Source organism: Solea solea, chromosome 7 (assembly GCF_958295425.1).
Source record: "Solea solea chromosome 7, fSolSol10.1, whole genome shotgun sequence".
In the NCBI taxonomy this organism is placed as follows: Eukaryota; Metazoa; Chordata; class Actinopteri; order Pleuronectiformes; family Soleidae; genus Solea; species Solea solea.
The window spans coordinates 25,667,584-25,693,544 of NC_081140.1; the positions used below are offsets into that span (position 1 = coordinate 25,667,584).

Here is a 25,961-nt window from a genome sequence, read left to right on the forward strand (position 1 = left end):
TTTTAAATATTTACTACAGTATTTTATAGTTTTATGGTCTGTTTTGATGTGGGGTTTTTGGTCTTTTAGGTATTATGTTTCTATATTTCAATTATCTCTGATGTACAGCACTGTTTCAGCTGTTGTTTTTAAAGTGCTTTATAAATTAAGTTGGATTGGATTAGAGGTAAAAGACTGGAAAGATATCAGCAAAATTATTTGGCAACCCAAAATCATCTTTAGTCAAAAGTAAAATAATACTGACCAGGAAACCATAACTAATTGTTGCTACTGTACAATGAGATAAATAAATTAAATAAAGCATTGTTGACCAGGATAAACTCTATCTGGTCACCTAATCCTAAAGGTTCTAGAATTCTGAATGACAAGCTTGAAAAAAAAAAAACATGTCTTTCTGTGGACAGATTCCTTCAGTCTCAAAAACTAACCTGGGTGGTTTATGATTAACCCGAGTTTCTGGCTTGTGTTACGCACTCGTACGGACAAACACAAAAGCCACAAGCTGGCCTGGTTTCAGCCCTGACAGTATTATTTCAGTGCAATTATTTATCTTTACAAAACTGCCTTTGTTGTTGTTCCCTGTGACAGATTATTACAGGTCTCCGAGGAGACGGGGGAGGGTGGAGGAAGTGAAGAAAGGGCTGGTGATAAAATCAGGAGTCTGGACATGCTCTCTGCTTGGCACGCTGGGAAATATCAGAGTCAGAGGTCACTCATGGTGAAATAGGGTGCAGCTGGTGAGAGGAGAGACGCTGCCGGGGTCAGCGTGGACTTCGCGGTAAGGTGTGAGATTGGCGGTCATCTCACACTCTATCCGATAAAGGTCAGCGACACCATTTAACTCCTCGGGAGATAGACAATCAAAGCCCAGCATCTGGATTCTGTTTGTTACTACAAATAGATGAAATGTGTGCCAGTGCGTGGACAGAAAGTTAAGTAGACGACAGGCCGTGGGTTCTGTATGAAAGACAAAGACGCTCGTTTACCCAGCACTGTAAGCTCAGCGATTTCGCTCTCTCGTTCTCCGACCATGTTTGTGCCGACACACACGTACTTCCCCGCATCACTTTTCCGAGCGTTGGTGATCATCAGCTTCCCTCCACGTATCTGAGGGAACAGAAGCGAAAAAAATACATCAGTATTAGAGGCACTCGGAGGCCTGTTGTTGACACAGAGATAGAAAAAAAGCATTGCTCAAACACCTACGCATATTCCTGATTGCTTTCATGGAAGTCTGAACATATTTACTTAGAAGAAGCTGTTAGTTACAACGTGGTCGTAAAATACGATGCACAAACACATGATGGGGAAGCGGGGATCATTTGTGTTTGTTTATTTATTGCTCTGAGCAGAGGTGGGTGATGCAAAAATCGTAGCACAATATTTCAGGAGAATCTTTGATGACGAGACTGAAAACCAGGAAACTGAACCATGATTTATCCATGATATCTAACAGGTGGCCGCAGCACAAGACTTGTGGTTTGTAGAGTGTAGAGTCAAAGACTTTTCAAGGACTGTCCAGGTCCAATTCATATTCAAGGATTCAATGTGCTGACACAGCTTAAGATGGGAGGTCAATTTGTGAACGCGTGTTCATCCATGGTGTCCACTTTTATTTATTTGCTTTATTGAAGTGATGAGAGTTATGAGGTGCCTTGAATGCCTCTCGTGGCTGTTGCTCTAAACTCAGCCACACTGTTTCACTTTAAAAATCTAGCCATTTTAGCTCATGGGGATGCAGGAGTTGTTGGCCTAACACTGCCTCCATCAGGAAGTTCACACGTGGTATTTTTTAACCTTGGAGTTTGTAATCCTTTGTTTGGAAGTAAGACAAATCCACTAGTTTAATGTCTAACCTGTGCATCATAGCGTAATACAGGATTTTTTTTTTTACATGTAATAAATGACAGGGGTATTTCTTCGGTATGGCCGTGAATTTTCAAATCAATGTTTTCGGTTTTTTTGCCTGAAATACTCATCCCTAGTATTATTGTGAACAATACAGAGTCACAGCCCTACCCTGAGCTTTCAGAGCCCAAATGGACTACTTTGTCTTCTCCTAGTTTTGTACTCTTAACACTCAGCTTCCACTTGAAGTCTTTATCACCATCAGTCGGCCTGCTCCCCCCTCTGTGTAAAAAAAAAAACCCAGAGCCAAAGAACACTTTTCAAATCCGACACAACCACAGGTCCCTGAGGGAACACCTGAGGACTGCAAACACTTAACCAGTCGCCTCACGACTTACGGACAGTTTTGTCTGTTACTATGTGGGGAATGTTTTTAAAGAATGGCTTTCTTGATTTTCTTTTTCTTGTGGGTGTGTACGTACACTACATAGTACAAGTGAGAGCAAGTTAACATAGCACATGAACCGCACACACACACACACACACAAACACACACCCAGGAGTGAATGTCATGTCTGTTATTTCCCATGGCTTTGATTACAGGCCAGAGGAGGTGCTTTGTTCTCAGGCAGCCAGAAATCCAGCCCAGGCCCCAGCCCAGGCCTCTTAGCCCTTCTCTCAGCTGACAACCACGCCAGTCATGGCAGACAGAGACAATAGCTTGGTGCGCGAATGATCTCTGCACCTTGATGGAGCTTAAGGGTTTAAATACGCACATTAGCCTGCAAGACGTGGACCACCACCTGCAAGTATGTAACGGATACCCCCATTAGCGAGCCAATGACAGAGAACCCGACACACGATATCGCGAAAAATGCGTCTCCTTCCAGTGACGACTGCGTTGAGTCTGTCCCGCATGTGTGTTTGCTCGCAAGTCACGTCGCAGCACATAAACATCACAATGCCGTTTAGTCGCATTTTCATCAATTGCACATGACGGAGAAACTTCAAATGGGAGTGTAAATGTATTTTTTTTCAGGGGAAGGCTTCAGATCTTTGAAGGGTAATTCTGCAACTGAAAACATTCTTCTGGTTCAGAGGCATTCCTTTGCCCTTCACCCCTGTTTAATATTCATGGTAAAAAAAAGAAAGAAAGAAAAGCAGGAGGCAGAAGGATGTGAAGAGGCTGTGGAGAGCTGGCTTATTTAGGACACCCTGCGGTGCAGGAGGGGTTTGAAGTGTCATTATGTTACTGTTTGTTTGAGAAAAGGCTTAAAAGCTAAAACACTGTGACATTCACAAAGGCTCAAGGTCAGGGCAGACCACGCAGAGGAGAAAGAGCAAAGGGGCGGACTGTTGCTTCCACAGACATGAGGATCCACTTAAGGCTCCTTCCACTCTCTAGCCACCATATTCTTACCTCTGTGTGTCTGTGGCAGTTTCCCATTCTCCACAGGAGTATTCAGAGTGCCAGAGCAGCAGGGACTCTTTTTTTTCCTCTGTCCTCGCCACACAGCACAGCACAGTCGCACACTGCTGAAAGCTCCAACAATCTGACCATTATCCCTGCATTACAGGGAGATGGCTCTATCCTGCCGCCTTTGTCTCGTGTCATTTGGCAACGCTGATAATGCAAAAGCCCCCCCTCATTCAGCAAAAGCACTCCGCCGGTATTCACACAGCGGTTAATTTCCAGCCTGATAATTAGCCACCACAATATTCCACATGAGGAGGAGGACAATGTGCCGCGTTTTGGCCATTTGTGATGCTGTCGACAGACTGGCTCCAGAGACAGACAATGGTCTCGGCATGAATTTTTTTTTTTTCTCCCCCCATTTTTGTGTCTGTGTTCATTTCCCCCCCCCGAATAACCCCGGCTGACAAAATTGAGAGGAACGTGGCTGTTGCTGGTCGTGTCTCAGCAGCATTACGGGGTAAATCCCAGTTGATACCTACATATACAGCACTCGTGTAGGATCAACACTATGTGTAAGCCTCAGTAAGCGTTTGGAAGATACACGTTCAATGGTGTGTCTGCCTTAAAACTGAAGATAATAGTTGGTGAAGTTCCAACAATGAGTGACACCGAGGCTATATCCATACCACTCTCTACACTACCAGAGTATTTTAAAAGCCCAAAATGGAGATGTTTTAAAAGACTACTGGGCTCATTTTCAAACTCCAGGGCTGTCTTTTAGTCTGGATGGTCTGGATAGCCTAATGACAGAAATCCCTACTCTGCGTTGTTTTCTCATTCGTAAAACTTTTCAGAAACTGAGCAAACAATGAGATTCAGCTTCCTGTTTACACCTACATGCACATGCCTAGTGCAGCTGTGCCCAAACATCACGTGATGTGATGCTTTTATGTGTGCATGGAGTATGGACGCAGATTACCTTTGGCATGGAGCAGAAACATATTCCTATCGTTTTTACGACAACATTTTCAAATGAAAGCGTGGAAATGTGGATGTAGCCTGAGGCTGAAGGTGAAAATTCAGTGCTTGTCCAGCTGCTCAGTGATATTGTAGGAGGAACCAATTAGTCACCGCAGGCTGAGCTGGCACAGGAGTTGGCTGCACTTTCAGGGAAACATTTTTTGGTTCTGATAAACAAAAAAAAAAAGAAACAGAAAACAACAATTTCCATCTCTGAAGTTTCACTCCCTCAGGCTGACCCATCCCAGTGCAGAGAAAATCCCCACTGCAGGTGGTTTGGGACCCTTGCTCTAATCACCACCGATCACCAAGGCGACTGCACGTTCAAGCATGTTGCGTGGTGGAAGGAATTGACTAGACCAAACACAACAATGCAGGCTGGATGTGTGTGTGTGTGTGTGGGGGGCTGTCCTTTGACGAGCTCAGCTGTTCAGCACATAAAGATTCCCCTCTACAGTCACATATTCACGCTGCACAAATTTACGATACCATAAACAAATTCTTGACATTGTCCCGTGACTGTCGTGCTTCAGACGCTGCCGGATCGCACGGGTGTCTCCCGTCTGTCACCGCGGCTGGTTACACACATACTCCGATGGTCCTACGTGACGTCTAGCGTCTACTCTACAACTGGTCATTTGGGAACGCTTAAAAGCATGAGGTTTTTGTTTTTTGCGTGACAGGAAGTTTACAGTGAGCAACACCAGCTGTTAAATCTACCGTACGGGAAGGCCCAGCGCTGCTGGCTACAGGGACACGACTCTGAGTCACCGCATCAGTGCTACAGAAGTGGCGTTCACAGCGTGTACTCAAAGGATTTCACCCATCAGTACACAATATCCCACAAACAGCAGTGAGATAAGTCCTTACTTCCACCACGCAGGGGGTAGAAATGACATTATGATGGAAGCAAACAACAGAAATAGCCTGTGTATTTTCAGAGGGGTTAAAACATAATTATGGAAAAGGCCATGTGTGTGAGAGCTTTGTCCTCAATGGACCTCGCCTGTAATACAAAAAGACTGCAGTGAGGAACAAATGTGATTTCATTCCATTTGAGCAGGGTTTTGCACTACACAGACTCTGAGACTCTGTTTGGACCCTGGTTACTAACATCCATCCTGAGCGATCTGATTATGGCAGACCACATTAAATCCAGGTCTGAACGCTTCACTCTCCAATCTGTCCTGAATGTGGACACACATCCAATCACAGGAAGCACATTTGGAGGTGGTTTGAGCATGCATGAATGTAATCAGTGCACATATGCTCATTTATTTGCAGCCACTGCGACAGTTTCAACACTGATTGTCTTATTCTTTGTAATGGATAAAACTTAATTCATGCTACAGCGGCGCAAACAGAATCCTGAATCACAGGAATCAGTTTTTTTTTTCAATATTTAGATTTACATTGCCAAATGTTGGAGATCGGGATTTTTTAAGTCTTTTTAACTGATCTACAGTTCAGTATCGTTCAGTTTGATTCTTGTGTCGGACGTCACGCTCACAACTCTTCCAGTGACGACACTCTCTGACCAATCAGTGACCGGCAATCTGTTGACGTCACATTTTAGTATCAGCTCAGCTTGCAAGTGACCGCCAGGTACCAGGTATTATCACTAATGGAAAAGCAAAAAAAAAAGAGTCGAGTCATGCTGGAACTGTGTCATGGAAAAGCTCCACTTGTTGCTATAAATAAGAAAGTTCTCTCACTATTTTGGAGTTACATTGAAGACAACCTCACTGTGCAAATCTGTACTTAGTCATATTCCGTTCTCCACTGAAGACTGCCAACAGCAATAAGTCAGTTTTTACATACCCAATAACAAAAATGGATTTAACACAGCCAGCCTCAGGCTTCATTTTAGCATTACATACACTACAAACAAACTGAGTGGAACATCTTTATGAGCACTTTGCATTTATTAGCTGAGGAAGATTGAATTTTCCATGACTCTTCTCTAAAGTTAGCCATCGTCAGCAAATGGAGGCCAAACAATGTATAGTCAGAACTTTTAAACCCCAACAGTCAGACTTAATAATGTGCGATCCAGACCCACTGCAAACCTCCTTCCCTTTGAGCAGGTTGTTAGCTGAGTGCTGAGTCAGAGTCCTTTAAGCAAACATCCAATCAGGATATTCAAACACAACAACGAGTGTCTTGCTGTGTCGGGAAAAATGAATACAGTCACGATTGGTTGCAACAGTCGGGCTGAAATTGCGCAAGACAGGACTTTAACTAAACAAGCGAGCGGCGGTGATTGGCAGATACAGCAGAGCTGGCTGTTTGTTGTTTTAATTAACGCTGAGGAAAAAAAGGGGGTTATTCTGTTGTAAATGAGATGTAGAGGGTTGTTTGGATTCTGCAGGTGTGGCTTCTCCTGGTCAGCTCATTTCTGCCTCCTGATCTACATTTTCCTCCTGCTGGATTTCATCAGCAAAGCCTTATCTAATCAATGCCGCGCTGCTGCTGCTGCTGACTAATGAAGCAACGCTGATTCTTTACCTTAGTCATTAAAGAGTGAAGCCTCCAAAGTGGACTGATCTGGGTTTTTTTTTTGTAATTGCCGTGCGTGAATGATGAGTTAAAAACAGATCCATCTTTCAGGACGCACGCTAATGAGTTGACTTGCATCAGCGGGTCACTCTGTGTGGTCATCACCATCTCAAGTCCCCAGGCTATAATGAATGCGAGCACCACTACTCACAGTGATCCTCTCGTCTCGGTCGTCGATGTTCACGCCATCTTTTCTCCACGATATGGTGGGCTCGGGGTGTCCGCGCGGAGGCTGACACTCCAGGACGGCCGGTTCTCCTGCGGCCACGATCACATCTGCAGGGTTTTGTCTGAAGTCGTCACGAAGAACTGCAAGAAAACACAGGGAGAGAAAAACATTTAAATCCACTGCTATGTCTATGAAGGCCATGTTTGAATGACCTGCTGTTGTCAACACTCTTTACAACTGCACGCACTCACGAATATCATCATCACCAAAAGCAGCGACCTTGGTCTTTGTTGAGCGACCATACAGACTGACACACACATGCATAATCTCTCAATCAACACCACTTCATCTCGTCCATGTTTACATCCCCCGCACTCATGTATGCATGGCATCTCCACATGGATGGAAATCTGCATTAGATCCAATCATCCCCTTCCCACCTCAGTATGATACGACTCTTATTTGCATCGACAGCGAATGTGTGGGGAAAAAACGCGATGACACAGCCACGAATTTCCATTATTCAGACATTAGCTTTTCATTTCTCTCGTCCTCGTCTGCATTAAATATGATACGAATGGATGAGCAAATTTGGATATTCATTTATGATTGAATGCAAAATTACAAAACCTGCTTCACATGAGGCCATCGCTCTTCACCGCCTGCCCGATCAGAATAGCGTCATCAATATCTGAGCGAGCAGGAGAAAAGCACATCTATAGACTCCACGTCTGCCGTGTTGATGATAAACTGGAGGTTTATTGAAAGAAGGGAAAGCAATGAAAAGGCAACAAGCTCACTTTTGCAGACAGCACGCCGGTAATCATTTCCCCAGCTCCAATGCACACACTCACACACACACACATAAAAATAAAACAGCACTTGTAAATATTACGGCTGTTATTTGGGGCCCACACACACAGTATATGAGGTCAGTTTCAGTGTACACATGTGTGTTGTGATCTTTAGGATTGTGGAAAAGTTATGCATGTGTGGCTTATTCTGTCTGTGCTTTGGGGATGAATGTGAGCTTCGGCTGTCCTGTCGTCTCACGCTCCTGAGTTTGCGCTCAAAAAGTCGCCTCAGTTACAGATCAAAGTCAGACTCAGCCGAGGATCAGCTTCACCTACTGACACTCACCGAATTCCTGACTAAACCCTTAAAGCAGTCTCTGTGAGACACTGCTCTCTGCTTCTTCTAGTACAGAGTGGGAATCCAATCCAACTGTAGAGCAGTGGTTCACAAAGACTGGGGTCAGGACCCAACAATGGGTCGCAGGAGATATTTTTGAGGTCCCCAAACACATATTCTCAACCTTTTACTTAAAGTTTACACGTATAATTCAAATAACATGCACAATATGAAGTTGTTATTAATTTTAGGAATGAAGTGAAGATATATATATATATATATATATATATGTATGTACATACACATATTGTTATATAAACACTTGTTATTGTGACTTTGGTCATCTTTAAAAAGTCAGTCCAAAATGAAAGATAAACACTGTTGTTATAGAGAATGATCGAGAAAACTTCCCATGTTCACACCCCAGCGTTCCTATCTACAGCTGTAACAGTTCAAATCTTCAGCACAGACAAAAAGTATTTTCACATACAAAGCACAAGATACCGGCTTTGCTTTGACTCATGTGCTGTCCATGCAGTGCTGAGGAGGAGGAGGAGGAGGAGGAGGAGGTCTGCAGATTACAGTCTGCTCACTCTGCTGTACACAGCTGAATAATGAGCGTGTAGTCTGACCTTCTGAATCTTCCTCCCTACTCCCTTCACTTCACTTCACTCCAGTCCTACTCAAACTCTCTGCTGCAGCTGTGTGGTGAGTGAGCTCATTTACTGCACTTAAAAAGCAGATACAGTCGTCCTGGAATGTAAATGTAAACACCAAACATCCGATCCATTAGAGCCGCGGCTCCCTCGGAAGAAACACTGTCTCTCTGTTTGTATCTGCAAGGTCAACCTGAAGAGTGTTACTGCACATCCAGGCCCAGAGTTTAAAAGGAAAGTCAAACACTGAGCATGTTGTTAGCAGCGTTGCCTCAGAATATGCAAATGTGATACAGTGCTTCTTGCTTTTGTGTGTACAGTATAACTGTAATGCAGTTTCTAACAATGCCAGAGAAATATCCTCTTTATCAAGACTATGTATGTGGGTGAGCCAATGCTGATTATTATTTATAGTTTTTATAATATTTTATCCATCCAAAACTTTATTTGACTTTGATTACCAGTTTCATGCACATTTCTTTTGGAAGGGCACCACAGTGCCGACACAAAATGGAGATTGGGGAGACAAACTGCGTGGGTTTCTACTAATACATATTTCTCTCTCATTTGTTTTTTTATTAAACACTCATATTTTATTAGATAGCGGGGAAAAAAAAGGAAATCGGCCAAACATAACGATTTCTAAAGATGGTCAATGACCATCGGAAAACATTTCATAATTAAATATTTTCTTTGGATAACTGTTCATACCTTCTTTAATATTTTATTTAGTTTTATCATTAACTCTTTCAATTTACATGTATGTTTCATACATCATTATCTATCTATCTATCTATCTATCTATCTATCTATCTATCTATCTATCAGTAGCTAGTGAGCTATCTATCTATTTGTAGCTAGTGAGCTAACTATCTATTTGTAGCTAGCGAGCTAACTATCTATCTATCAGTAGCTAGCGAGCTATCTATCTATCTATCTATCAGTAGCTAGTGAGCTAACTATCTATGTGTAGCTATCTATCTATCTATCTATCTATCTATCTATCTATCTATCTATCTATCAGTAGCTAGTGAGCTAACTATCTATCAGTAGCTAGTGAGCTAACTATTTATTTGTAGCTAGTGAGCTAACTATTTATTTGTAGCTAGTGAGCTATCTATCTATCTATCTATCTATCTATCTATCTATCTATGTGAGCATGCCATCTTGTTTAACTCTGCTCACTTCCCTCTGTCTGCTAGTCTTTGTGCTAACATGCAGATGCTTCTGTCCCGATGGAAAATAAAAAAAACGGATGATGTGTAAGATAAAAAAAAGAAATAAAAAAAGAAAGGATACTGTACAGACGAGCTGGAGGCCAGAGGGAGAGCTGGCATCATCCAGTGTTTATACCAACAGCGCGGTGACCTCCACCCTCCCTACACAACACCCACTCCCCCCACCACGCTGCCCTCTCTCTTCCACCAAACCAACACCTCTTTTTTATAAACACAGCTGAGTGTTGCTCGGCAGACAGCCCCGAACATCTGCGTGGATGAAAACAAAATCCTCTGGGATGGAGGGAGAAGGAGAGAGAGGCAGCCAGACAGTCTGTCAGACAGACAGATGGACTCGGATCTGGACTGGGCTACAAAGCCCCGACTCTTCCGCCAGCAGCGCTGTCAGATCCGGAGCTGTGGTGGAATGAGCTGCCTCTGTCTCCCCCACCCTCCACCCCCCGGTTTGAATAAGGTATCCAGCGTCTCTCCTTCCTGTATTTAAGCTGCACCAGGCCCTGCTCTCCTCACTCCCTCACTGTTCCTGTTCTGGGACTCGGAACTGGGTGAAAAATATGGGATAGAGAGGCTCTCACGCAGTGCACTGTCCTCAGAGGGGAGAGAAAGAGAGATAGAGCGAGAGTGTGGTCTGTGTCTGTGTTTAGGATAATGAGCCCACTCTACCATTCTGTCTCTCCAATGAGCCTGCAGCTGTCCCCTAGCAGATAATATTTCCTTTGCTATTAACAGGGAGGCTAAAGCCAATGTGTGTGTGTGTACAGAGAGATTTGCAGTTTGTGCCTTAATATGTGAAAATGGGCCAAAGTCACAGGTCTCAGCATGAAAACGCCTCTTTGTCTACATCCACACTGCTGCGTTTTCATCTGAAACAGCATTTTTAGATAAAAGAAAGTGACTTTTATCTCTGCATCGTAGGTTATTATCATGTATATGTGCTGGTTGTTTGCTTAGTTCCAGAAGCTAGCAGGAAAAAAAGAGTAAAGATTTCTTTAGTTCGTTGCTGGTCTTTGAAACAGTGGAAGCTCATTTCAGGCCCAGTTATTTATACATAAATTCTGCAAACTAGAACAAGAAAACACGATAATTATGTGAAACTGAAATGCAATAATAGTGTTTTAATTTACAGTGTACAGTATATGTACAAATGAAAATGTAGCCGAAAATGTAAAATGAAGCTGAGCTTCCGTGGAAGTGACATTGACATCGCATTTGTCCAATCACCGTTTTTACTCTGTATCGTCCCATAGAGAACAGTTGACACTGAGCTTCATGTGGTTTTAATGCGGAGGCCGCTATGGGAATATGAAAATGACGTAAGACGATCCGTCATCTGTGATAAACAGCTGATTCTCAACAAACTGACGCGTTCTAATCGTGTTCTAGCGCACGTTTAGTGTTGAAATGTAAAATACAACACAGAACATAATTTGATTTTTATTTTAGAGGAAGCTGAGCTTCACTTGATGTCTTAGAGAAGTCACCACTGGTGTTTTTGAAAGCTGATCGTAGAGTTGTGGCCAATAAGAACCAATCAGGAATTTAATTTGCATCATTGTTTACAAAGTGTTTTGTCCAGCTGAACTATATTATTGACACATATGACTGTGATTTGTTTACTTTGGGTGAACAATGCCTCGAGTGTAACGAACAGTCATTTATATTTAAAAGTAAACAACTTTTAATCTAGGAGTTTTCTAAACTCAAACAAAGCCAAAGTTTTTTTGTTTTTTTTAATTCCTGTTTTTGAAGCTCTAAAGTCCCAGACTAGTGCAGATAGTAGCTGTATTCAAAACACTGAATTTATGCGTTTTTAAACAGAGCGGAACAGATGTTGCCTTTGTGTAGCTGGATCTGCTCAAACGTGCTAACAATGGGATGTACAGTAGGAACATAAGGAGCTGGACAGACATTAATGCACTTTTGTCAAGATCAAAAGGATCTACTGCATCACTTCTCCACACAAAAAAACCCACACAAACGGCTGACTGTGCATAAAACAACCTTATCCATCAAAGCTGAGGTTTACTTTGCTGTGGCAAACATCTGCTGAGTCCTGCTAAGCTACGTTTCACCACACTGTGTGATAGATGGCGCCGCGGCTCCACAGTAGCAAATTGGGAGCCGCGCTAAGGCTAACGCAATTAGCTGCCATCATTTCTTACACCCGGACCCCTTGTTTAAAGGTCAGCTGAGATGGCTGCTCTCAGCTCTGACAATTCGCAGGTTCATCACCCCCACAAACTATCCCCCGTCCACACACACACAAACACACGTGTGTGTTCCCCTGAGGAAATTGAAAACAGATGTTTAAATGTCAAATTAAAATGAGATTCCCGTGCTGCCCCCCTTAACATTAATGAAAATGAAGACTTAATGCCATACACAAGTCGGGGTTGGGAAGATCAGATGAGCTTTGTTCTGAGGAAATTAAACCAAAGTACAACAGGCTTCCCTGCAAATCTTTGGACGGATACAAAAACAGAGCGACCAGGGAATTAAAGATTTATCAGAAAGGCACACAGAGTTGGTCCTGCAGAGAGACACCGCTGAGCGTTTGTAACAGAGTGGACGTGTAGAACAGCACAGAGGAAGCAGAATGAATGAATAGAGGAGGGGAAGCCAAAAAAGGAAATAAGATAAGTAGAAGTTAAAAAAAGGAAGGCGAGAGAATGAGAATGAGTCGAATAAAAGATGGTGTTCTCTTTCTTTTCTGTCCTCCTTCTGCTTCTGCTTCCCTTGAACAGACCACGTTTGCTCCATTTGCTTCACAAGTTGCAACGATGTCGGACTACCAGGGGTCTAACAACATCAAATATTACCTGAGGACATAAAAGCAGGGATGAATGGACTGTAAAACGAATACCAAGAAAATATCAAATGGCTAAGCAGCTCCAGATGTTCTCAGTTACTGCTTCCAGGCCCAGCTGCAGAGGAGCCGCGCTTTTGCTCCTTTTCCTCTTTCTTTTCTCTTGTTTTTTTGTTTGCTCAACAGTGATGGGAAATGTTTATACCTGGAAACAACCGCAGTATAACTCACCACGTACGACATGTAAAGTAAAGTGTCTTTTCTACACAGAGGGAGAATTAACTCTGCTCCATCCTGGTCAACGACAGGTTTATGGGCATTAAAACAGGGCTTACATCGGATGAGCTCCAGTGTATTTGTGCTTCCTTTACAACATAATTCCTCCGCCCTGTTCTACTGTGTTGTTGATGCCACAAGCAAAAAAAACAAAAGAAAATCTACCTTTTTTTTTCCAAAGCTTGTGCATCTGTGTTGTGTGCTAATCCCTGCCATACTGATGCTCTTCACCTTGCCTGCAGCTCTGTCCTGTGGGACAAACAACCTCTCATCCTTTTCTCTCTCTCCATTGCACCTCCCACTTTTGTCTCGAAATTTCACAGCTTTTGACCCCGTCACCGTACCTCTCTCTCCCTCTCTCTCTACTCACGCACACATATGTACAACGAGCAGCTCACATCAAAGACATGCTCATATCGATGCCGTGTTAACCCGTGCCACTCTACTGCTGCAGTTGGACGAGTTGCCGGCGGCGTGTGTTTGCACGGCACATAGCTGTAGTTTGCTGGTGGGTGAGAAGATAGAAGTGGACTCCTCATGTTCTCTGGAGAATCTCTGCCTCCCTAGTTCATGCCCTGACCCCAGCATCACACAGATCAGATTGGACATGGCAGTTCCGCCTCTTTCTCCGTCTCGATCTCGCTCCCTGGCTCTGAGCTCATTGTCCTCACGTTCAACCGGCAGAAGTACACAAGCTCGTTACCCGAGCAACTCCATTTACACACACGCCTTTGACAGGAAGTTATAGAAATAAACTTCACGGTTTCAGTAATATACACAAACGCAGATTAGATCTTCTACAAAATCAATATCGCGAAAAAAGGTCAGTTTATACAAAGTATAAGGCTTCGTTTATGTCATATGCCGTAACAAGTACAAACAAAAATGGTAGTTTAGACAATGGAAATTTGTACTTTGTCAACCTTCAACACATAACAATAAATATAGAGATTTTTGGACTGGAGTTAAAGTGCAGAAGAGGAAACATGAGTTTACAAAGACGTAAAAGTGTTGATCTATTTAAGAAATAACACGTTTGCTTTGACTTTGTGATTTGTTTAACTCAAATTAAATGGATATGATTCTATTTTCCTTTTGTCTGATATTAATTGTGAATGTTTTATTGTCATAATATTTCCTTCCAAACACAATGCAGGGATAAAACTGACAAAAGAAAGCCATGAAAACATTTTTTCTTTTCTTGGCCGCTCCTTTTGATGTATATATTTCACATCCATTTTCGAGTGTTGTCTTGATAAATCACGGTGGAAACAATAGCGGCTCTGCAGACAACCGTGACATTCAATACGAGGTCACATCTGCAGAGTGATACCGGTTTAAAGAACGCCTGACAGCCTAAGTGCCCGACTGACCGAAAGATACCTCACGGACACCCGTAAATATGTCACCAGGAGCAGACAGACTGTTACCCGACCAGCCTTTAGGGTTCGCACCTGCACACCTTGAACTCCATGAGGTCATCCCCGACGCTCACATGTAACAGAGACTGAGACAGACGGAGACAGGACTGAATAACTGCTACGAACATCTACGTCCTATAAATAATGGCAAACTTTGAGTTCATTAGTAAAAAAACACGAGGGCGGTGGCCGTTCTTTCAACTGCTCCTCCTTGTTATGTCTGAGAACTGGAATAAAAGCGGGTTAAAAAAACGTATGTGTTTACACATCATTTTGCAGAGACACCTCGCCGACTGGAGACTGCGCTTTGCACGGCATCCAGAGAACGAGCAGCACATGTGCCACTAACAGCAGATTCAAATGTAAACCAGGACATGTAGGGAAATTAATCAGCCCGGCTCTGCTGGCGCATAGGAGTGTCGAGTGAAAACCGAGGTAAAATCGAGGAGGGGAGGTTGACTGCGCTGTGCCAGATGATTAGAGTCAATGCCTGGCACTGGCGGTCCGGACAGATGGCTTCACGGACCTTTCACTGGCACCAGCAGAGAACGTGTCTGCCCTCCGCATGGCCCAGTGTGTCTGCATTGAGAGCCAAATTCAGGCCTGATCCACATGGAAAACGTTCCCGATGTGATGTTTTTTTTGGCTGTTTTCAAAAAGTTTTCCAGAAGTACATTGTCTCAAGACAGATGTCATATAAAACAAAACCATTTTTTCCACTTTGTAACCCCAAAAATTGCCAAATCGCAAATTCTTTATGGATAAAATGCCGCTACGATACAAAACCGTGTGTGGTGGCCCTAAATTTGACCGCTTTTTATCTACATTACACACGTTAGCACACACACACACGTTGTCCTTACGCACATAAGTATCGCACAGCAATTAGAAGAAACGCACACACACACACCACATAAAGGAAGCTGTGCCGCAGACAGAGAGGCCATTGAGTGCCTGTGTTTGTTTAAATGGTCATAAGTCTTCTCGTCAGGCTCGGAGAGAGAGCGTGATGGCGTGCGGCAAAATACGGTGGAAGGCACAGAGGGCATCGGAGAGGCAGGTTTATGGGAGTGACTGGGTGAGAGTGTGAGTGAGTGACTGGACAGCTCATAGTTTCAATAAACAGTGCCCGTTTGATTCGGGAGCTGCAGTGAGCAGGAGTTGGGCTAAAATAATAGTCTTTTCGGGGCAGGGAATGTCTGAGAAAAGCCACTCCAGAAGCTCAGTCCGTCCCGAAATGTTATAAAACAGAACCCACAAATCTCATGAAACCCGTGATAGGAACTCCCGACGCTACAATGCGAGCCTGTGCAGTAAACATCTGTGTTAGATTATCACATTCAACGTAATGACTGAAAATCTTCAACTGGCCATTTGAGGATTTGTCAGCCCCCACGAAAGATCAGCCATACACTCCATCTACATGTGAAAGTGATTTCAGGGCCGTTTTGGCTCTCAAGGACAAACTTTGTTCTTACGAAATAATGCATTCGGACATACATAGTTTTTGCATTAGGAGATGGATGAGCTAACAGTAAATAGCTGATATATATAGTATTCAAGAGTTTCATATTATTGTGCACAGACAAAGCTGCAACAAATAATCGACTACTAGATTGATTGCTCACTATTTTTTATAAATCCATATTCTTTTTGTTATGCTATTTTAATAAATAAAACTGTTTATGTCATTTAATCTCTTTAAATGGGAACTTTTTATGGTTCCAAACTAGAGAAAATACTCAACAGATTAATCTGTAATGAAATAATAGCCATAGTAGTAAAGAATTGCCTCTGTTGGCACAACCTTTGCTAGGGCTACCTGCCAGAATCTACAGAACTGTGTTTCTGAAACATCCTCTTTTGCAAAAGTAGGTTGGACTGAGCTCTCTGTGCTTTGGGGGGGACAAAGGTAAAAATAAGCCGTGTGTCTTGTGAGTCGTGTCTATAGATGGAGCTCTACCACCTACTCCCCGGGGACGAGTAAGGAACTGAGAACCTCGGTAACCCGGCTCTCACCACTCGCTGTATCGCCCCGAGCCCGAAGTTCACCGCTAAAGAGACACAAAGGAGCAGCTGTAACACTATCACAGGCACACAAACCTCTACACCTGTACAGTATGCTCCATCATTCTCTCACTCTTTCTGCCTTTCACACAAAACACTGTCCGACGCAATGGGTATCTGCTCGTAGCCTTTGTGAACCATGTGAATATCCCGCGTGTGAAAGTGAAACACGCCCACAGTGACATTTGACTGTAACACGGCGTCAAGGTAAATGTTTGAATAGAACACACCTAAGAGACGGTATATGTATGCACTGTATGTTACTGAATCTCTTTGAGGACCTCGTTTTCCATCGGAAGTAAATTCAGCTGAGGAAATGGTTCCTCTAAAGAGAAAGTGCTGACAGCGTGTTCTGTGGATTATCCTCCAGTAATGGGGACATTGATTCTGGAGAGAGATGTTGCTGTTGAATCTTTAAATGCTGCTCCTCCACGAGCACATTCTGCAAACACCATAAACAAAATTCACGTCCTTTGTACTCGGTGTGTAGAAGCAGAAATCTCTAAGATGGATTTCTTAAAAGCAGGGCAAATAACGCTCCAGCCTTCAGCTGCTCTGACTAAATACTACTTGATTGAAGTGGATATTTTTTCTCTCTCTCTCTCACATTCTGAGTTTTCACCCTTTAACAGGATTTTAAACAACACAAAACTAGTGAGGATATGCAAACGGACAGATTTGTCACAGTTAAACGCTCATTATGGGGAAATCTCTTTACCTCTGGGCAAAAAACATGCACAAACACATGCCGAGAGCGGCGGAATATCTTTATCCACTTGTGCCTTCAATCCTGATTTGTGTATTATTATCAATACACAGCTCAATTCACATGGCGTCAGCTGTGCTTGCTGACAATATCTCTCTGTGAGCCGGCTTTCCCATCTGTGTGGCCCCACAAGCTCACCCTCTCCCAGCATCTGCAAAGATGAGGGCCTTATTAAAACAATCTTCCCAATTAACATTCCTGGCCCCCGGAGCCCCCACTGCCTCCCCCCCGCACTCCTCCAGACCTGACCCCTCCTCGGCTCTGCGATGACAAAGGAGCTGTGTAGGGCTTGCACTCCTGAATATGACTAGGCTAAGGAGGGAGGGGGGGATGTGAGGGAACTTGTTTTTCCTCCCGAGGAACCAAGATCTGTGTGGTGTTTAGTGTTTTTACATGTGTTTGTTGTGCGCTAGAAGAAAGGAGAGGAGAAGAAACACACATGGCTGACGACTGTGTTAGCACCAGTCAGGCTGCAAACACCACAAACAGCCTTAATTTGATGTGACACGCAGTGATATGGGCTGATTTGAGCGGGCGCAGATTGCCGGTGGTTTTTGGAGTACTGTAAGCGGAGCCTGTCATCTCGCAGACTCACACCATCAGAGAAATTACATCGATAAACACGGCTCGCTTTCCTGCCGAGTGCCATTTGACCTACATCGCTTACCCCCCATCTGAGCATTTCAGAACGCAAATATCTGCTGCAGATCTCTTTCACGTCTCTATTAGCCCAAGATCTTTGGACCAGATAGCAGCATGCACCACAAATCTTTCCAGATCCATCTTCCAAAAACAAAAGACGTATTAACGACAAACAGGAGTGACTGATGGAGTGTTATTCTGCGGAGGTGCTGCACAGCCATGGCCAGGGGCAGGGGAAATGAGATCCCGGTGTGGAACTGGAGAAGAGCCTGTTCACTTTGACTGAGGGTCTGGTTTTGCTTCATGTCAGAGATAATGGAAATCGCAAACATTACACAGATCCCGCTTGCTTTGCTCAGCTGGACTTCCCAGGCGAGGTTTTTTATCGTGAAAGATTTTAGAGCTACTGAAACAGATAAAGATACTTATCAATACCCTTATTTGCGGACGCTTGAATGTAGACGTGTGATAGAGCTGTGAGTAAGCGTGTAATTCTAACCTCATCACCAGAGGTGGTGAAGGGCTATATATATATATCTTTAAGTACATTAAACTTTGCAACAGTGATATGACATCAGCAGGATTTTAGTAGATGCAGTGTCATCTAGAGTTTCTATTAGCATCGTAGCTTAGAGGCTGCGCCAAGCTAGCAGTAGTAAGGACAGCCAAACAATCTGTGCTACCTCAAATTTAGGGCGTTGTGTTTGTAAGGGTGTTGTGTTTGACACATTTTACGGGGGGCACGGGGGGGCGCATATCCAATTTGTCTAATCCCCAAATCTGCATGTTTCTGTACTATGGGAGGAAACCGGAGAACCCGGAGAAAACACGCAAACTCCCTTACACATAGCTAAATTTAGCACAGCAAGACCTAACTTTTGGTTGTCCATTAGGAGGCAGAAAACGCTGTCTGAAGTAAACTTAAAACTTAAAACCAAATATCAATAGCAGTATCATTTCTCCATACACTTCCGTATCGACCAATAAGAGACCAGTACCAATGCATTACTGGTTATTGAAACCCATATCTACTTCCTGGTGATTAATGCACAGCTTCCATTGCTCCAGCACTGGACGCCACTGTAGTCCATTGTTTGTTTGACTGTACTCGTGTACAGACAGGTGTGTTTATTTGTGTTTTAAATTCCTCCTACTGACTCTCCCAGTATGTTTGGGCTACATCTTATTAATGCGTGTTTAACGAGATCCAGCGGACGAGTGGTGCACGGTTGTCTCCGCAGCATAATGTCAAACAAAAGTAATTCAAAGCAGAGAGAAAAGGGGGCCAGAACGCTCGCTTTTATCTACAATTAGTGAAGTTGAAATCTTAGCCTTTTACACACTTGGTCTCCAACGAGAGTCTAATTTGATAGACATTAAGGAGAAGGTAGCTTGTGACTGTTGTGGAGACTGTACACTCGGATGACATCAGCGGCTGTTGCGGAGGTGACTGCAGAGGGGTAATATGATAGCGGCTGCGTAAAGGGAAACAGGCAGGCACAGAGGGAGAAAAAAGGAAGGGAAAATACACAGCGATCCGATGTAATGTTACAGCAGATCCCTCAGACTTTCGTCATGGCCACTTTCATTTCCACCATGCTGATCCCTCTGCAATCGCTTTACCAGGCATGGGGGAAACAGGGAGAAAGGAAAGGAAGGAGGAAGAGTTACAACGAGGAGGGGAAAAAGTCCTAGAAAAGTGGAGGTGTGTGCGTCCGGGGGGTGGGTTCATCAGAGATTGTGAGGCAAACAAATAAGAGCACCGCGATCCAAACATGTGCTGCATCTCTTGAGGGCCACATCTTTCTCTGATCAGTTTCTGTCCCCGTTTCAATGGTTTCCACATGGACCCTAAACTCTCCCAGCTGGACCAGGGGAGATGAAAAGATGGCCGTCTCCCTATCTGAGAGAGGATCTGTTACATCGTGTGTGTGTGTGTGGGGCGGGATACCAAGGAACGGAGCGAGGGGGAAAACGCCGTCAGAGACAGTTGTGCCAGGACGAAATGGAGAGTTGAAATTTTATCTCTAGCACTTGTCTTCGATGAGAGCGCGAATGCCTATATGTGATCGCTGCCAAACACTTTGGTGCTACAGCTCTCTGCTACACTTGTCAACTTGTCCAACACACAATATTGAGTGCGCGGCTGGTGCCAATGAGAAGGTTTTGTTCGTGTGCCAGAAATTACACTGATCCCTGTGAAATTGACAATGTGTAAGGTTTCAAGAGCGTTGTTAAGCCCCTGGATTTTTCCGTCTTTTACATTCTCATTAGATGGAGCACAGACAAAGAAAAGTTTTCCCCCCTTCTTTTGTTTAACGGGATACTTTGCTACTGTTAACATGGCTGAAACATCCTGGTGAGGTGATTTATGATCCCCTTCCCAAGGGTATAAAGCCAAGTCCTGCAGCAAGGGGAAATTTAAGGCTACTGCACCAACTCTGCTCACAGAGGACTCTAAAATATGTGCAAGATTTATAGAAGTGGGAGAAAATATCTTTTCCTCCTCTGAGGTGCAGCTCGCCTTTTTCTGTAGACTCCCTAAAGTGAGGCTTGGCAGCCTGCGACTGATGAATTGAGTGGAGTGTGGAGATGGATTTTATCTAAACATATTTTATGTGGTGATTTGGGGCTTCTCAACTGTGTATCTGACTCGGCCTGCACGGCCTGTCCATTCAGAATCTGTGTCCTCCATCTTTTTTATCTCATCTTTGTCCAAAAAACTGCAGGAGGAAACTTCTCCCATCATTTGTTTTTAATCCAACTTCCCTGTCAGTAAAATCCTGTTTGATGAAAAACTAACAAAAAAATCAGGTCTCTTCCAGGAGTACCATCGTTTTATGATGCTTGTCTACTGTCAGTTTGCGTTACATCACATTAACTGACACCTGGTTCATTTTAGGAGTGAATTTCCATTTCCTGAGGTCAAAAAACTTCCTCCTTCAAATATACTCTTTAAATCTTCCCCCAATATTGAACATTTTAATTTGCCTTTAAAGACTAATCTCTTCTCCCTTTGAGATGAGCTTTACCTGCACATACCTGGAGATTTTACTACTTTTACTCCATCCGTTTTTTTTACAACTTTACTATTTTACTTTTACCATGATTTACTTGACATTGACATCACATTAGCATCCCATACTGTCCATTAAGATATCGATCGTCAGGGGTTTGACACGGTTATGAGGCAATGACCTGATTAAAAAAAATTACTAAGCGATAACGTAACAAGTGTGGGCTTTACTTGGTGACACTAAAAAGAGAATATTAAATTTTGGCCCTCATGTCTTCTCCAATCCCATCCCCAGCAGGCTGTAATACAGCCGGTGACGGCTCCTCAAAACAGTCGACGTCTGAAAAATTAATATATGATCACCTAATCACATTGAAGAAGCTTCCTCTGGCAGTTAATCCTCTTGGGAAGAAGAGAGGCCCCAGTAAGGACGCTAATAAAACCTATCAAAGATAAGCCCTTGGCATATTTCAATTTACTTTTAATAAGAACAACTTATCTTGCAGGTTCCACTTTCTCTTTTATTTTCACTAAGTGTGTGTAAAAGTTTCAGTAGGAAAGTTATTTTTATTTGGACAAGGAAAACAAATACTTATTTTCTTTTTCTCAATAAATCGCTGACCCTTAGGTCTTATCTATTCCCTTATCCCGCTCTCCTGCACTGTTTTACTAAGCAGGTGTCTACAGGGACGACCACCTGAAGCAACAACCTCTAGTTCACCCCTTCATAGAAAAAAGAACTACTCAACATGGATGCCATTTCCAACATCCTAAGGCACATGTGGTCATCTCAAAGCCCCTGTGCATCGTAGAGAGAACACTCTGACAGGAAAGAAGGGAGCCCATCTGGTGGAGGGGGGGCGATTTAAGAAATGGAGGATAACGAAATACAGGTCGGAGAGACAGAAAAGGCACTGGGGGAGTCGGGTGGCGGAAGATATGAGTTTTTCTGCCAAAAGAGGAAGGAAAGGCAGGGATGAAAGAGGCATTCTCGATTATCTAAAGTCATCAAAGTTGAATACGGAGCAAACAAGACGATACAATTAGTCGACATGAGTGAAGGTTTTGATGATGAAACCTCATTGATGCCAAATTTCTTTTCTTGTTAATTCCTTGCTATTATAAATGAAAACCATGTAAATGTTAATTAGTAACACTGCGTTACAGGAAATGCCGAGAGCAACATCGCGTCACGCGTGTGTCTGCCACAACTGCTTTAGCTTAATGAAGACAAACTGATGTGTAATTGATGTCACATCAAAGCAAGGGAAAGATTTCCCAAAAGTATGGCAGCAGTTCAGCAGAATTAAACAAGTTGAATGCGAACTGTAGTGAGTGTGCTGTGCTTACATGGCAGTCAAGTCAAGTCAATTTTATCTCTAGGGCACATTTCAAAACCACCAAGGTGCTTTACGGAGTAAGAGGCACAGCAACATAACAGGTATAAAACGTAAAAGTTAAACAGGAAAATAGTAACATAATAAAGTAGGACAATGGTAAAATCTAGATAGAAGTGTCCAGGTTCTTATCCTGAAGTGAAAGCCAAGAAGAAGACTTTTTTGCTTATTTTAACCATAAAATGTCCTATGAGTAAGTGCTTTTGCCTATTTTTCCAGAATAACGTTCAATATCTTGCAGTTATTTACTGCCAGTCAAAATAATGTTTTAACAATTTAAAATGAAGAAAAACAAAATGTTTAGTTGTACACAAACACCAGATGATTTTGTTTTGTGTGTTAAATTTGAAATGTGAACAGTATAAAACATATTTAAAATAACATTTGTTAAAAAAAACAAACATGGAAACTACTGTATGTACAGGCAGTTTTTCCAACTCTTTCCTCTATGGTGACAAAGACGCTGATTCTCCGGCTTCCTGAAACAGCATGAGCGATATTACCGTAATAAACACACGTTGGGGGCAGATTTAATTTCCATGGTTAAATGGTTTCAAAGTTTGGGGGCAGCGACTGAAAAGGACCTGATCTCCTGCAAAAGCAGCCTGTTATTAAACCTTAAAAGCTTGAGATGGGACGTGAAGAAGTAGTAGTTCCCAGAGGTAAGATGGTGCCAAAAAATCAATCCTAAAACGAATAGGAAGTAGCTGTCAGTCGGAACAATAAACACTGTGCAGAACAGAGTTTTTATTGTTAACAGAGGAGAACATCACTTTTCCTGCTACTGATAAACGTGGATGAGTGACTTGATGCACACGTGTTTGCACTTTCCTATCTCTGAGGCTGCTGCTAACAACACTGGAGCAACAACTTAAGCACTTCATGTCCCAGGAGTCCTCACCTCACTACCCATGATGCAACCTCCTTAAAAGGACAACCTTGGCCTGTCGTGACTGGAAGAAATACACTACTGACACTTACACTCTTCCTAGGTTCATAGAGTTGGATCCTGAAAATATTCTAATAAAGGACATAAAGTTGAACTTTGACAATTTATTGTCACACACAAATAATTATTGCAGTATATGAAAAATTTATCACTACCCAGGTAGATTTTTGTGTATTATTTTCTTATCTGGCAACACCGTGCACCGTTCCGTCCAATCGATCGTCCTTCCTGGCTTGCCACTGAACCTACACAGGTTCAGAATCTGAATCAATCTATAATCCAGCAAATAAACCAATCTATACATAGAGTGCAGAAAACATAACCGTTACCATTAATCACATGACATCATTCAACTTGCACTTTTCACTCAATATCTTCCACATATATCCGGATGCTGGATATACAGGGTTAACCCATTGTAAATGAGCCTGTATACACTTACATTATATTTTATTATATTATATATTACATTTGTTTACCTTTTTAAACCGTAAATTAATATTTAAACAGCTTCAGTGCAATAAAACACATGTACATCACATGTAAAAAATAATAACTATCACAACCTGGTATCGTATCAACACAAATATGCATGATATGCTGTCTCTATCTCTCTTGCTCATTTAAGTACAGTAGTGGCAGGTTAGCTTACTTAGCCACACTGTCAACACAGTGAATATCTGCGCTATCGTAGCAGTAGCGCCACTCGCGATTAGCGTTAGCATCGTGCTAACTTAGCTAGCGATCTTTTCAGAGTAGGTTTACACTGTTCACCATGAAACAGAGAGTACCCCGGTGGGTTCAAACAGTAGGAAACATTCGTGTAGCTCCGACTGGTTTAAGAAAAATGTCCCAATTAAAAGGCATTTCACACAAAAACAACTACTTCACAAGCTAACAACGAGGCGTAGCCTCTTAGCATGTAGCAGCCATGCTTACCGGCGTTCTGTCAGAGGGCTCACACGGCGAAACGGCTCCTCTCATCCAACATAAGACTCGTTCCTAATAAGCGAAATTATTATTAGACAGTGCTTTGAGGTGATAAATCATTGGTTTTCGACCTCTACGTTGTATTTCTTACCGATGTTCATTCAGCTGACTCACTAATGGGGTCTCTCTAATCAGCGAGAGAGACCATACACTTGACAGTGGGTAAAGGGCTGGTGCGCCCCTCTGTGGTGAGGCATGGTAACCAATTTTAAATTACATACAGTACTATTATGTGACAAGTGTGTGTCTGAGGTTTGCAGTCGTGCACACACACAGCAGTGTGTTGAGAGCTGCTGGGTCGTGTGGTCAGTGGTGCATCTCATTAGCACCTGGTGACCCAAACCAGTTTACTGCACCCGTGGAGGGGCAGTATAAAAAAAATAAAACAAGCAAGCGTGAAAGCAAACATAACACACTCATCTGTGCCGGCAAACAAACAGTCCAGCACTGCAGCGACTGCAGCGTATTAGATCAAGCAGCCCCCACAACCACCATCCTCTACCTCAGTATCTCAACAAACTAAACATCCTCGGCAAAGAGAAGTCAGGACTCAGTGAACAGATAAACTCTCCGTCCGCTCTTCCCAGCTCTCTCCCCTAGATAAGACATGCCTGACGTGCCTCACATGGGGAGACAATCCCACCCCCCTTCAAAAAGGATGCCACAGCCTCCACCGGGAGCAAATCATCATATAAATCCGTGTTTAGTTTCTGCAAGGCTGAAGTATGTCAACAAAGCCTACGATAAGAGCATGTGCCGCTAAAAAGCTACATTGTGCTCAACAAAGGGGAAAAAAGGCAAAGCGGGGGCCTGGATGTGACGGGACTTGTCGTCCTCTGGAGCCGCACATGAGGGCGTTCAGCTTGTCGCGGAGCGAAAAATAAAATAAAGTAGAGCGGGTTTCACGTGATGCGGGCGAGACCTGCCTGGGAGCACAGGCCCCGTGAGTGACCTCAATAAGTGTTCCTCCACTTTTTGTTCAATCGAGCATAATCTTGTGTTCTTTGTCGAGTCGTGATGCAAGCCTTTGCCGCTTGCAGGGACTGGCGGTTTTATTCTCGTGTGCCACGTGCACGACGATCTGCCAAAGAAAACAGAACTCGCGTCATGTTCCATTTGTCAGGAGAACAAAAATAAGCAACAGAGCTTCTCTTTCATGTGCGACTCCAAACACGTCAGAGGGAACGATATTGAGGATGGAGTCAATTATCTTGGCAACTCTGCGCCGATCACTTACGTAATAACAGCAGTTGTTAGAAACGGCTGAGGCTGCAGTAGATGTGTGCAAGGTGCGCTGAGTCACGATACAGCTCACTTTTCATTAAGACTCAAATATTAAAGCCGAGTAACGTTTGGATTATTTTTGATTTTTATTGGCGATGATTGTTCTTATTCTGCCACTGTTTTGGTCTTTGTGAACAGAAACAATTGTTTTCTGTGCCCTTCAATTGAAAATAGGCTCCGTCAAGCAACACTATCAGCAGCACACGAGCGGGGCGGAGACCAGAGGCATTTATCTCGTTATAAAAATAAAAACTGCTGCATGAGCGGCTACTTTGAGAATTTGCTTCTGAAACTTTCCGTGAGCGATAC

At 43.2% G+C, this 25,961-nt stretch overlaps 1 protein-coding gene and 1 long non-coding RNA gene across 6 annotated transcripts in view; both read right to left on the bottom strand.

Annotated features, from left to right (window-relative positions):
* The window catches only part of robo1 (roundabout, axon guidance receptor, homolog 1 (Drosophila)), a 289,424-nt gene that overhangs the window by 43,631 nt on the left and 219,832 nt on the right, over positions 1–25,961 (bottom strand). For all 5 annotated transcript variants that reach the window (XM_058634726.1, XM_058634722.1, XM_058634721.1 and 2 more), the window contains 2 exons: positions 6,996–7,153; positions 987–1,107 (listed from right to left, as the gene is read on the bottom strand). In XM_058634726.1, the coding sequence (XP_058490709.1) occupies positions 987–1,107; positions 6,996–7,153 (279 nt within the window). The remainder of the gene's footprint in view (positions 1–986; positions 1,108–6,995; positions 7,154–25,961) is intronic.
* Positions 23,525–24,627, bottom strand: LOC131463067 (uncharacterized). Its single transcript, XR_009240941.1, has 3 exons — positions 24,460–24,627; positions 24,318–24,380; positions 23,525–23,623 (listed from the first exon to the last, which is right to left on the bottom strand). It is a non-coding gene; the product is annotated as an uncharacterized LOC131463067 (long non-coding RNA).